At 40.5% G+C, this 13,719-nt stretch overlaps 1 protein-coding gene across 1 annotated transcript in view; it reads right to left on the bottom strand.

Moving 5' to 3' along the window:
- Rab5a (RAB5A, member RAS oncogene family) overlaps window positions 1-13,719 on the bottom strand; it is a 36,311-nt gene that overhangs the window by 1,991 nt on the left and 20,601 nt on the right. Inside the window, exons 3-5 of the mRNA XM_070018676.1 lie at window positions 10,243-10,394; window positions 9,666-9,788; window positions 6,001-6,094 (exon numbers count right to left, since the gene is read on the bottom strand). Of these exons, the coding sequence (XP_069874777.1) occupies window positions 6,001-6,094; window positions 9,666-9,788; window positions 10,243-10,394 (369 nt within the window). The remainder of the gene's footprint in view (window positions 1-6,000; window positions 6,095-9,665; window positions 9,789-10,242; window positions 10,395-13,719) is intronic.

The raw sequence follows: 13,719 nt of genomic DNA, 5'->3' as shown, positions 1-13,719 counted from the left end.
GCCACAAACATGTGAGAACAATTTCAGATATGAACAGGTATCACTACAAGCACAAGCATTATAACCTTAACAAAGCCTGTCCTCTACTATGCAATCCAACACTCAGAATTATGACAGATTGGATCTCCTATTTCCTTCCTGCCTTCCATAGCCTTCACCTTTTAAAGATCTACATTTTCTCCTCCTATGGGCTAACCTTAACATAGTTCACCCAGCAGCTGAATCTAATATAAGGCAGAATCTCTCTTGAAGACCCTATCTCTAAAACTAAATTTCAATTTCCTCTTGTCAAAGAGTGTGGCCTATCAAAAGCTCCTAACCAATGTGTACAGCTTTAATTCTGCTAAGTTCTCTAAAGGTAATGGTTATATTGTAGGCTGTGCCCCAATGATTAAAAAGTGCCTGCTTTGCCCCAACTGGTACCTCACACCTGTTTGCCTGCCTGATAGTTTCCCAATGCTCAGAGTTGGGCACTAGTGGGTCATATTTGCAATCCTAGCTACTCAGGAGGCTTAGATCTGAGGATCATTGTTCAAAGCCAGCATGGGCAAGGGAAAGTCGGTGAGACACTTATCTCCGATTAACTACCAAAAAAGCTGGAAGTACAGCTATGGTTCAAGTAGTGGAGCACCAGCCTTGAGCAAAAAGCTCAGGGACAGTGCCCAAGACCTGAGAGTTCAACCCCAGGAGTGGCATACACACACAAAATCTGAATGTCCACTTACATTTTAGTTTGTTAATTATTTTTATTCCTTCTGTGATGCTGGGGATGGAGTCCAGGGGTGGTATGTATATATTGGTCAGTATTCTATCACTGAGCTGCAACACCAGCCTGCATTATTTTTCTCTGCTATTCCACAAGAGCATTAACTATCTTTAGAGGCTCAGGTGCTAGGAAGTGGTCTGGAGGCAGGAAGGAGCACTGAAATTTGGGAAGCAAGCTTCAAATGGGTCAATTCCTCTAGGAACTGCTCTGTAGATTGCAGCATAAAGAATAATGATAAATTCTCAGTCAAATGTATTTATAAGCAATGCCCTATTGGTGAGAAATACTAGTAGCAGACACAGAGTATGCTAGCATTATGTACTGATACTAAGAAACAAAGTAGGTTTTGGATTAAGCAAATATCTCACTCTTGAGCATATTTCTAAAAGGGTTTTCACCAATTACAACTGAGTAAGAAAAACTGGAAGGCTGGAAGTTATAAATGTAACAAGCTACTTTGTAGTCCACAAACTGGAAAAATTACATAGTCCTGTGGTATTGTGTGATCCAACACACCAAACTTGGGCTGGCTAGGCATAAGGGCTCATGTCTGTAATTTTAGCTACTCAAAAATTTGAAGTTGAAAGTATCATGCTTTGAGGCCAGCCCAGGCAAAATGTTTCCAAGAGCCCATCTCAGCCAACAGTGGGTTTGGTGGTAAACGCTACATGGGAGACTAGGATTGGAAGGAATATGGCTCTAGGTCATGCCCGGCAAAAAAAAAGTTTGAGAGACTGCATCTTAACAGAAACCTGGGAATGGTGGCATATGCTCCCTATCTAGGTACAGCAGGAAGCCAAAGGAAAGAGCAATGCTTTGGCAAAGAGCCTATTTCAAAAACAGCCAGAGTGCAAGCTCTGGTGGCTCACACCTGTAATTCTAGCTTATCAGGAGGCTGAGATCTGAGGATCTCAGTTTAAAGCTAGCAGGGCAACAAAGTCCAAGAGACTCTTATGCCCAATTAACTACCAAAAAAGTCATAGATGGAGCTGTGGCTCAAGTGGTAGATGACTAGTTTTGAGCAAAAAAACCCTCTGGGATAGCACCCAGGCCCTGAGTTCAAGCTCCAAGACAGGCATCAAAAACCAAAAACCTCAAAGCATAAATAGCCAAGATCATGGCTCAAAGGGAAAGTGTCAAGTCTACCAAGTATATTCTGTAGCACCTCCAAAAAACCAAAACCAAAAATAAACCGCATGAAGAAAAGATAATCCTATGTATACTTGAGATTTCTTTCCAGAAGGGAGCCAATCTAATTTCAAGTAAACACTAAAAAAAATGTAGGTATTTTATAACAACAACAACAAAAGATCTCGTTACATATCTGAACAAATTAGTATCTATTTGGTTATGTCCTCCTCCCACTATTTTTTTGCATTGCTGGGAATCAAACTCAAGGAGAGAAGTAAGCATGTGATGCAAGTACTCTACCACTGAGTAACACTGCCAGTCTTAAAATCAGCAGGAATATTATCCCTTTATTTCTAATTGTTAACTTTCCTTTTGAGGGTACTGTCCCTGAACTTTCTGCTCAAGACTAGTGATCTACCATTTGAGCCACATCTCTCTGCCTGGCTTTCAGTAGTTAACTGGAGATTCTTATCTTCAATTTACTTTGCTGCCTGGAATGGCTTTGAACAGCAACCCTCAGATCTCAGCTTCCTGAGAAGCCAGGATAACAGGCATGAGCCACCAGCACCTGGGTCATATATAGTTAATATTGCTGAGCTTATTTTCTTCTTCCTTTGGTAGTCTCCTCCTTTATGAGTTCATACTCCTATAGTTCAGGGCTGAAATATTAAATGGAAAATTCCAGTAGTAATTCATGCTTCAAATGGGGTACTGTTCTGTGTCACATGATGAAAACTTGCACCATCTCAATCTATCCTGATGTAGACCTCAATTATACTGTATTTACCACTCTCCAATGTATATGCTACTCATCCTTATAACCAGCTCAGTCAATCAGAAGTATCAGTGTTTGTGTTAAAGCAAAATATTACCAAATAATGGCTCTAAAGCACCAAAGTAGGATATGGGAAGTTTTGGTATGTCGAAGAAAAACCATGAAACGCTTCCCTTCCCAAGAGAAACTACAAAAATTCTTGACTTAAATCTGATGGTAAGCTGGGCACTGGTGGCTCTTGCCTGTAATCCTCACTACTGAGTAGCTGAGGATCGTGGTTCAAAGCCAGCCGGGGAAAAGCCTGTGAGACCCTTATCTCCAATAAATCACTCAGAAAAGTGGAAGTGGCACTGTGGCTCAAGTGGTAGAGTGCCAGCTGAGGGATAGCACCCAGGCCCAGAGTTCAAGCCCCACAACTGACCAAAAAAAAAAAAAATCTGATCAACCATAAAAACAAATCCTCCATGGCTGGGAAGGTGGCTCAGTTGTTAAGTGCTTGCCTTGCATGCATGAGGCCCAGGGTTTGATTCCTCAGCACCACATAAGCAGAAAAAGCCAGAAGTGGCGCTGTGGCTCAAGTGGTAGAGGGCTAGCCTTGAGCTGAAGAGCTGAGAGGCAGCACCCAGGCCCAAGAGTTCAGGCCCCATGACACACACACAGACACACACCTCGACACACACACAGACACACACACCCCACCCCCCACCCCCCTGGGATTGGGAATGTGGCTTAGTAGAACTACAGACTAAAGGTCAGCTTAGGTTACTAGCTCCAAAAACCAAACCCAACCAAATAACATAAAACAAATCTTCAAGGCTAGGATATAGCTGCTCTGCAGTGGTATTGTACTATTGTTAGCAGTCAATCCACAACATAAGTTATTTATTTATTTTTTTGGGTCCGGTCGTGGGGCCTGAACTCTGGGCCTGGGCGCTGTCCCTCAGCTCTTCAGCTCAAGGCTAGCGCTCTACCACTTGAGCCACAGCGCCACTTCTGGCTTTTTTCTTTTTTGCTTATGTGGTGCTGAGGAATCGAACTCAGGGCCTCATGCATGCAAGGCAAGCGCTCTACTACTGAGCCACCTTCCCAGCCCTACAACATAATTTATTTAAAAAGGAATCTTTCCTTTTTATGAAACTGTGAAGAATTTGTACTGGTCCTACTTTTTCATCTCAAGATGCAAGAGTAATAGCTAGTGTGTGCTAAGTGTGTAGTAGTCAAGGTGGAACAGGCAGGTTGTTCCCTAATCAAAGAACCCAGAGATAGAAAAACATTGTATCACAGGGTTCAATATGGATTTAAGGTTTTAGGCAGTCAAGGGAGGGTCTCAGAATATATTCCCACAGAAAAGGAGGGGATTACCACATACAAAAAAGTAAAGAGGGCTGGGAATGTGGCTTAGTGGTAGAGTGCTTGCCTAGTACACACGATTCCCTGGGTTTGATTCCTTAGTACCACATACACAGACAAAGCCAAAAGTGGTGCTGTGGCTCAAAGTGGTAGAGTGCTATAGCCTTGAACAAAAGAAACTCAGAGACAGTGCCCAGGCCCTGAGTCAAACACCAGGACAGCCCTATCCCCTCCTCACCCCCCCCCCCCCAAAAAAAGAAAGAAAATGAGATTCTTTTTTTTTGTTGTTGTTGTTGGTCGTGGGGCTTGAGCCTGGGCACTGACCCTCAGCTCTTCAGCTCAAAGCTAGCACTCTACCTCCAGCCACAGCGCCACTTCCAGTTTTCTGGTGATTAACTGGAGATAAGAGTCTCATGGGACTTTCCTGCCCAGGCTGGCTTTGACCCAGATCCTCAGATCTCAGCCTCCTGAATAGCGAGGATTACAGGCGAGAGCCACCAGCACCAGGCTATAAAACTCTATAAACTCTATCTCAATTAACCTCCAGAAAACCAGAAGTGGTGCTGCGGCTCTAGAGGTAGAGTGTTGGCCTTGAGCTGAAGAGCTGAGGGACAGCTTGCAGGCCCAGAGTTCAAGCCCCACAGCCAACAAACAAAAAAGAAAGAAAAAGAAAACATGTACTTATTCCAACTTTCAGTGGAATCTTTTTTTTTTTTTTGGCTGTGGTTCTTGAACTCTGGGCCTGGGAGCTGTCCCTCAGCTATTCAGCTCAAGGCTAGTGCTCTATCACTTAAGCCACAGAGCCTTTCGGTTTTCTGGTGGTTAAATGAAAGTGTCTCATGGACTTTCCTGCTGGCTTTGAACTGCTATTCTCAGATCTCAGCCTCATGAGTAGCTAGGACTATAGGAGTGAGCATGGAATCTTTAGAAAACCAACTATAGCTGGATTCTGGTGGCTCAACACCTGTAACCATATCTACTCAGGAGGCTGAGATCTAAGGATCTTGGTTCAAAGCCAGTCCAGGAAGGAAAGTCTGAAACTTTTTCTTTTTTCTGGTCCTGGGGCTTGAACTCACGGCCTAGGCACAGTCTCTGAGCTTCTTTTGCTCAAGGCTAATACTCTATCACTTGAGCCACAGTGCAACTTCTGGCTTTTTCAGAGTAGTTGACTGGAAATGAGTGTCTCAAGACTTTTCTGCCCGAGGCTTTGAACTGTGATCCTCAGATCTCAGTTTCCTCCTTAGCTAGGATTACAGGTGTGAGCCACTAGTGCCTGGCTTAGATCTTTTTTTGTTTTTGTTTTGAGGCAGGATCTTGCTATGTGGTCTATGCTGATCTGGAATTTTCTAAGTTGCTCAGGTTGGCCTTGAACTTTCAATCCTAGCTCTGTACTCTCTAATAAGCAGGCATTCTACCACTTTGAACCACATCTCCAGCCCTTTTAATTATTATTATATTATTATTAATATTATTATTAATTTTTGGCAGTCATGGGGCCTGAACTCTGGGCCTGGATGCTGTCCCTCAGCTCTTCAGCTCAAGGTTGGGCTCTACCACTTGAGTCACAGTGCCACTCTACCACTGAGCCACCTTTCCAGCCCAGAAAAATTCTTATTTCCAATTAAGCACCAAAAAAGTGTGAAGTGGAGCCATGGCTCAAGTTGTAGTGTTAGCCTTGAGCAAAAAAACTCAAGTCCCTGAGTTCAAGCCCTAGGATCAGCATCAAACAATCAACCAACCAAAAAATAACTATAGCTCACCCTAGAAGAAATGTGCCAAAACTGTTAGTATTAGAACCTATCAGGTAATGATTTACAACCTAATAGGTAATGATTTTTCAAGTATATTACTAACAAAATACTGCTTAGTGGAAGGGACTATGAAAGTAGTATAATCAGTTAAAAAAGACTCGAGTTTTTTTTTAAGCAGACAGATCTATACACGGTTATCATTTGAAAATAATTACTATAAATCTTACCTATTGCCATGAATATTTCATTTACATTCATTGATGTTTTAGCTGATGTCTCCATGAATAACAAACTGTTGTCATCTGCATAAGACTGTGCTTCCTATTGGTAAGAAAAATGAGATATATCCATGCACATATATTACAACACATCTGCTTTTTTAAACTTGATTACCTGCATCAACAGCTATATTAAGTTTTAACAAAGGTAGAAGCAATGCATGGGAAATTTACCATTGAATATTTTCTTTTTGTCATAACTTCCTACATTATTCTGCCCAAATTCTTCTGTTATAACATTAAACCTGCTTTTTTGTTTTCTGTCGGTCATGGGGCTTGAACTCTGGGCCTCAGTGCTGTCCCTGAGCGCTTCAGCTCAAGGCTAGTGTTCTACTACTTGAGTCACAGCACCACTTCGAGTTTTCTGAGTGGTTTATTGGAGATTACAAGTGTGAGTCACTAGTGCTCTGCTTAAATCTGCTTTCATATAATGAGTTCAGGGGAAAGGACTTTATTCATTCTAAATACAAGAATTTCTCTGACTTCAATTCAATTTTTACTTAGGCCCATTATCTGTAATAAAGAAGACAAAGAGCAGTCAAATACCATATATGGCTTCAAGTACTGAATGCCACCCTCACAGTTTTGAATGAATTTTGACAGCAACATAATTTTGAATGTATCAAGTGAATAATTCCCTTGAAAATTATGTTACTGCTCTACACTTCAGTCTGACTCTACAGTCTGAATATATTACCACCTTTCTCACAGTGGTTCTGAGAAGCAACAAATTATCTTTCCCATTTGATTAAGAAATGGAGGCTCCTTTGAAGAAGTACTGGACAGGCCTTTTTATTTTGGTCAGTCGTGGGGCTTTAACTCTGGGCCTCGGCACTGTCTCTTAGCATTTCAGCTTAAGGCTAGTGCTCTACCACTTCAGCCACAGCACCACTTGCAGTTTTCTGAGTGGTTTATTGAAGATAAGAGTCTCACGAACTTTCCTGTCCAGGCTGGCTTTGACCCACGATCCTCAGATCTCAGCCTCCTGAGTAGCTAGGATTACAGGTGTGAGCTACCCGCATCGGGCCTGGACAGGCCACTTTTGACTACCATTTAAGTACTCTTTTACCATTGTATACTGTAAAGATTAACTGTCTCGGAAAGAATAATAGATATTACACCTAACATGGCTGCCACATAAATAAAACCCCATGTGTAATGGGCCAGCTTAATACCTAATGGTATAAGAACCAATGGGGCTGGGAAGGTGGCTCAGTGGTAGAGCTCTTGCCTTGCCATGCATGAGGCCCTGGGTTCGATTCCTCAGCACCACATAACCAAAAAAAAAAAAGCCGGAAATGGCCCTATGGCTCAAGTGGTAGAGTGCTTGCCTTGAGCTGAAGACCTGAGGGACAGTGCCCAGGCCCAAAGTTCAGGCCTATGACCAGATCCCCCCCGCCCCACACACACATTAAAAAAAAGAAACAGTCTCTTTTTAAGTTCCATCTACCATCCTCAAAACAAAATTATTCTGCCACTGATATTTTTTATCGGTTGTGGGGCTTGAACTCTTGCCTGGGCTCAAGAGTCCCAGAGCTCTTCAGCTCAAGGCTAGTGTTCTTACCACTTGAGCCACAGTGATACTTCTGGTTTTCTGGTGGTTAATTGGAGATAAGAGTCTTACAGATGTTTCTGCTGCCTGGGCTGGATCTGAACCATGATCCTCAGATCTTAGCCTCCTATGTAGCTAAGATTACAAGTGTGAACCACTAGCACTCAGCTTCTACCAATGAAATTATATATATATATATATATATATATATATATATATATATAGCTATATTATATGGCTATATATTATAGCTAATATTATATAGCTATAACTAGACTTTTCTGAGGTGGTTTAAGAAATTCTGATTAGAAGGCTTGTTTTTAAGGGGCTGGAGGCATGGTTGGTAGAATGCTAGTCAATTAGCAAAAGTGTCAGGCAATGACTTGAAGTCCCAGTTTCCAACCAAAAAAATAAGGTTTCTTTTAGAACTATAAGCATTTATTTTGAAGAAAGAATATTCTGAATCACCTATCTTAGGTGACAAAATAAACTGCATTTTTATACTTTATTTCTGAATGTTCTTTTAAGAATAACCAGATGTGAGCAAAAATCACACACATATATATATATATGTGTATGTTATGATTATGTGTATTATGAATGTTGACAGACATTGGTAATGAGTAGAAAAAGAAATAAAAGGGGGCTGGGAAGGTGGCTCAGTGGTAGAGCGCTTGCCTTGCATGCCTGAGGCCCTGGGTTCGATTCCTCAGCACCACATAAGCAAAAAGAAAAAAAGCCAGAAGTGGCGCTGTGGCTCAAGTGAGTGGTAGAGCGCTAGCCTTGAGCTGAAGAGCTGAAGGACTGCGCCCAGGCCCAGAGTTCAGGCCCCACGACTGGACCAAAAAAAAAATTAAAAAAAAAAAAAAAAGAAAAAGCAATAATAGGGACAATACTTCCTACAGTGTGAGTGGATTTAGATGGATAATGGTAGAGGACAATCATTATTTCTGCACTGTTGGTATATAACACTTTATTTTATTTATTTATTTATTTTAGGGTCCGGTCGTGGGGCCTGAACTCTGGGCCTGGGCGCTGTCCCTCAGCTCTTTAGCTCAAGGCTAGCGCTCTACCACTTGAGCCACAGCGCCACTTCCGGCTTTTTTCTTTTTGCTTATGTGGTGTTGAGGAATCGAACCCAGGGCCTCAGGCAGGTAAGGCAAGTGCTCTACCACTGAGCCACCTTCCCAGCCCCAAAATTTTAAACTGTTTAGGTCAGCAAAATCAGTTCACACAGTATACTACCATAAAACTAAAACAGTATTTAAAAATTCTGTTTTAAAAGCCAGCCAGAAGAAGAAAGTCTGTGACTTTTTTTTTGTCATTCTTGGGGCCTGAACTCTGGGCCTAGGCTCTGTCCCTCAGCTCTTCAGCTCAAGGCTAGCACTCTACCACTTGAGCCATAGCACCACTTCCAGCTTTTTCTGCTTATGTGGTACTCAGGAATCAAACCCAGGGCCATGTGTATGCAAGGCAAGCACTCTACCACTGAGCACCTTCCCAGCCTGTAAGACTCATCTCCAATTAACCACCAGAAAACTGGAAGTGGCACTGTAGCTTAAGTGGTAGAGGGCTTGCCTTGAGCTAAAGAGCCCAGGCCCAGAGTTCAAGCCGCATGACCAACAAAAAATAAAAAATAAAAAAATTGTTTCAACAGGATAAATATATTTTTTGTGGTCCATGCCAGGCAAGTACTCTACCACTTAACAGTATATACCTCTAACTACATGAAAAATATTAGTAGTACATGGAGTACATTATATTTCTTTAAAATCTGTATTTCCTATTTTCCAAGATTTTAAAATCATTTACAAAAAAATGTGCTTCTGGAGCAGGGTACTGACAGTTTATGCCTGTAATCTACTCAGAAGGCAAAGATCCATAGATCATGGTTAGAAGCCAGATTGGGCAGAAAAGTCCATGAGACTCTCAACCACCAAAAAGCTGGAAGGAGAGATATGGTTCAAGTGGTAGAGTGCCAGCTTTAAGCAAAAAGGCTAAGAGACAGTGCCTAGGCCTTGAGTTTAAACAAAACACACACACACACTTAAATATACCATACCTGGAAATCTACAGCTCTTTTGTTTGCTAGATCAGCCTTGTTTCCTGATAAGGCTATTACAATGTTAGGACTTGCTTGCCTCTGAAGTTCTTTTACCCAGTTTTTCGCTCTTGCAAAAGACTCCTATTTAAACAAAGGAAAAGGTATTGGCGTAGGGTAAAAAATGGTTATGAAGCATCTGTGTGAGAGAGGTTTTTATAAATACTTCCTAAAGGCAACCCTGAAAAGGAAATTACACAATTTGAAATACTTCCATATTATAATTTTACTTGCAAAGCTTTGGCTATCAAAATTAATTTTTAAATCTCTAATCAATTCTTTTCTTTCTTTTTGCCAGTCCTGAGGCTTGAACTCAGAGCTTGGGCACTGTCCCTGAGCTACCTTTGCTCAAGGCTGGCACTCTACCACTTGAACCACAGGGCTACCTCTGGCTTTTTCTGTTTATGTGGTACTGAGGAATCGAACCCAGGGCTTCATGTATGCTAGGCAAGCACTCTACCAGTAAGCCACCTTCCCAGCCTCTGATCAATACTGAATTGGATCTTCAAACTAGCCTCAGGGTAAGATTAGTACTTACCTCATTTGTGATATCATACACAACTATGGCTGCTTGTGCTCCTCTGTAGTACATTGGTGCTAGGCTATGGTATCTCTCTTGACCAGCTGTATCCCATATTTCAAACTTTACTGTTGTGTCATCAAGACACACAGTTTGGGTTAGAAAAGCAGCTGAAAGCAGAAAACATCTGTAATAAGTTTATCATTTATGCTCAATGTTTTCACATCAGAAAATACCTGGAAAACTTGATATACTGCATGCCTAGTTAATACAGGCTTTAAGTAAATACAAAAACAGGTGCTTCAGACCAGATATATGCCTTCATACAAGACCTGTGCAGTACAATGAAAGACTGTTATAATATTAAGCCAGTCTAAGTCCCCATTTCCATATTGTTCTACAATTTATTAAGTTCACATATACTGATATTCCTGAAAAAAAAATGCAGTCAGCCTTTTGTATCCGTAGATTCATCCGAACATATGACAAAAATACTTAGCTGAAAGTTGTTTCTGTACTGAACATGTATAGAGTTTTTCATTTTTCACTAACAATTACAATATAACTAATTATGTAACATTTCCATCGAATTAGGTATTGTAAGTGATCTAGAGATGACTTCAGTATATGGGAGGCCACACAGAGGTTATGTGTAAACACAGTGCCAATTTATAGGAAGGATTTGAGCACTTGCAGGTTTCTGTATTTCCAGGGGAAGCATATCTCCTGAAACTAACCCCACCAGAAACCTAACCATGAGTACATTTCTTAAAACATCTACACTGATGACACAAAGCTCTGTTGCATTTGTTTGTTCTGGCATATTTTAGTGATTGAGACCCAGTTCATATTTGTTACATTATCTTTTAAAATGTAATAATACTGCCAATCACCATTATTTCAACATAGATCTTATATAATTTGAATTTGTTCAATAGATTCCGTATTTCTTCCTACTGCTCTCATATTTTGTCCTAAGAATTTTCTTTTTCTATGCTTTTGAGTCTAATTCCAACCCAAAGAAAGTACCAAAAGTATCATTTTAGAATGATCCTTTGTTAAAAGATCTGCGTAAATTCAATTAAGAGAGTAAAGACATGAAACGTAGAAAAATGGGCTGGGAAGGTGGGTAGAGTGCTTGCCTTGTATGCATGAGGCCCTGGGTTCGATTCCTCAATACCACATAAGCAGAAAAGGCTGCAATGGTGCTGTGGCTCAAGTGGTAGAGCGCTAGCCTTGAGCTGAAGAGCTGAGGGACAGTGCCCAGGCCCAGAGTTCAGGCCCCACAACTGGCAAAAAAAAAAAAAAAAAAAAAAAGAAGAAGAAGAAAAAAAGAAACGTAGAAACAAACAAACAAACTAGCCACACAAAGGGACTGAGTTCAGTTCAACAGCATGTGTGAGACCTTGGGTTCAGTTATTAGCAACATCCTCCGGCAAAAGACTCTCACAATTTTAGCAGCTTGCAGCCACCTTGCCTAGCAATTTCTCCTATCAACTCTAGTATTGAGGACTATCTTTGGCCTATCACTCCTCCTTTCAGCTAAAGTGTGATACTCAAATCCTTTCCTAAACTAACTCATGAAGAATAATCTCTTTGTCCAAACTGTACCAGTGTATCAAGTTTTGCCAAATGTAAACCATGGACGTAATTCCTTTCTATCAGTTTATAGTGTTATAGAGAGGATGATTCTATTCTTATATGACCACATATATAACATTTTAAATGTTATTATTTAGGTCAACTGGTTTAGTACCAAGGAGGTACAATCATCTGAATTTTCAAACATTAAAGCTGGAAATGTCTTTGACCTAGATTCTATGAATTCATACAGTGAATCTCATTTTAAATATATCTTAGTTAGGTTCAAACTTCCAATTTCTAAATAATATCAGCAGAAATATCTATTTCCTAAGATTCTGAAACTTACATTAAATGATACTAATGAAAAGTTCTTGTGGAATAAAAATACCCCCCTCCCCCGCACCCACCGCCCTTCATTGTTGCCAGTCCTGGGGCTTGAGTTCAGTGCCTTCGAGCTATCCCTGAGCTTTTGTGCTCAAGACTAGTGCTCTACCACTTGAGCCACACACTATTTATGGCTTTTGGTTGGTTAACTGAAGATGAGTCTTATGACTTTCGTGCATAGGTTGGCTTTGAATGATGATCCTCAGATCTCAGCCTCCTGAGTAGCTAGGACTATAGACAGAAGCCTGAGGCACTAGCTTAAAAAATAAATTTCAAACACCTAAAATTACAGTGGTACACATTTATAACCCTGAACTGGGAGGCTGAAGAAAGAGAAACCTGAGTTTCAGGCTGTCTTGAACTATTTAAGAGTTTCAGACTATCCTGGGCTACATAATGACACACTATATCTCAAAACAAAACAAAAAAAACCCCTCAAACCCAACAACCATGACTAATACTAAATCCTTGAAACTGTTCCTTTTCCAAAAAACAAAGAAAGAAAAGATGACTTTATCACAAACAAAACTTACAAGTATAGTTTGATGCAAACTTAGACAAACCTAATTAAAATTTATAGTAAGACTTTGTTTTCTCTTTTAGATATAGTATGACCACAAATTACAGTAGTAATAAAATATCTACGTCAAAATTCATACTTCTATAAAATCAGTTCATGTCTCAGGAAAGCAATTAGTTATTCTGCCCTTAAAAGAAATATTGGGGGGGGGACGGTAAGAGAAAAACAGGGGTAACAACGTTCAACAAGAAATGTACTCATTACCCCTCTATCTGTACAGCATCTTCACAATAACATTTTTTTTAAAAAAAGGAAAAGAAAAAAAAGTCTGTCAGACTCTTATCTCCAATTAACCACCAGGAAATTGGGGCAAAAAAGCTCAGGAACAGCCCTGAGGCCCTGAGTTCAAGCCCCATGACCAACCCCCACTCCCACCCCCCCCCAAAAAAAAAGAAAGAAAGAAATACGGTTTGACTCTGTCCAGTTATAAAGACCATTCGTCTTTATAAATGTATGAACAAAAAATGCCAAATAAGCCGAGTGTTAGCAGCTCACATCCTTGCTTATTCAGGTTGAGATCTGAGGATTGTGTTCATCTCCAACCAACCATCAGAAAGCAGAGGTGTGGCTCAAGAGGCAGAGCTCCAGCCTTGCGCTAAGAGAGTACAAGGTCCTAGTATTGCCATGTGCATGAGTACAAGGTCCTAGTATTGCCATGTGCATGTCACATACATAAAAATACAGGTATTAACAGAACCGTTTATTAGTATGTTTTTTCCATAAGTATAGATTACACTAGCAGAATAAAAAATCACTTTACCAAATTATAAAAAAGCAGGATAATCAATATTTAATCCTAATAAACACAGATTTCTTAGTTTTAGCACATCTCACCCCAAACGTAGTATTATGAATAACAGCAAAGCTCTTGGGTATTCTCTACAAATCTCAGAACAAAACAAGAATGTCCACTATCCATATCATTTCATATATCCCTTATAATAGTA

The sequence above is a fragment of the Dipodomys merriami genome, unplaced genomic scaffold (assembly GCF_024711535.1).
Source record: "Dipodomys merriami isolate MVZ:Mamm:240054 unplaced genomic scaffold, mDipMer1.0.p SCAF_13, whole genome shotgun sequence".
Classification (NCBI taxonomy): Eukaryota; Metazoa; Chordata; class Mammalia; order Rodentia; family Heteromyidae; genus Dipodomys; species Dipodomys merriami.
The sequence above is the reverse complement of the archived record's forward strand: the minus strand, read 5'-3'. Positions and strand labels throughout refer to the sequence as shown.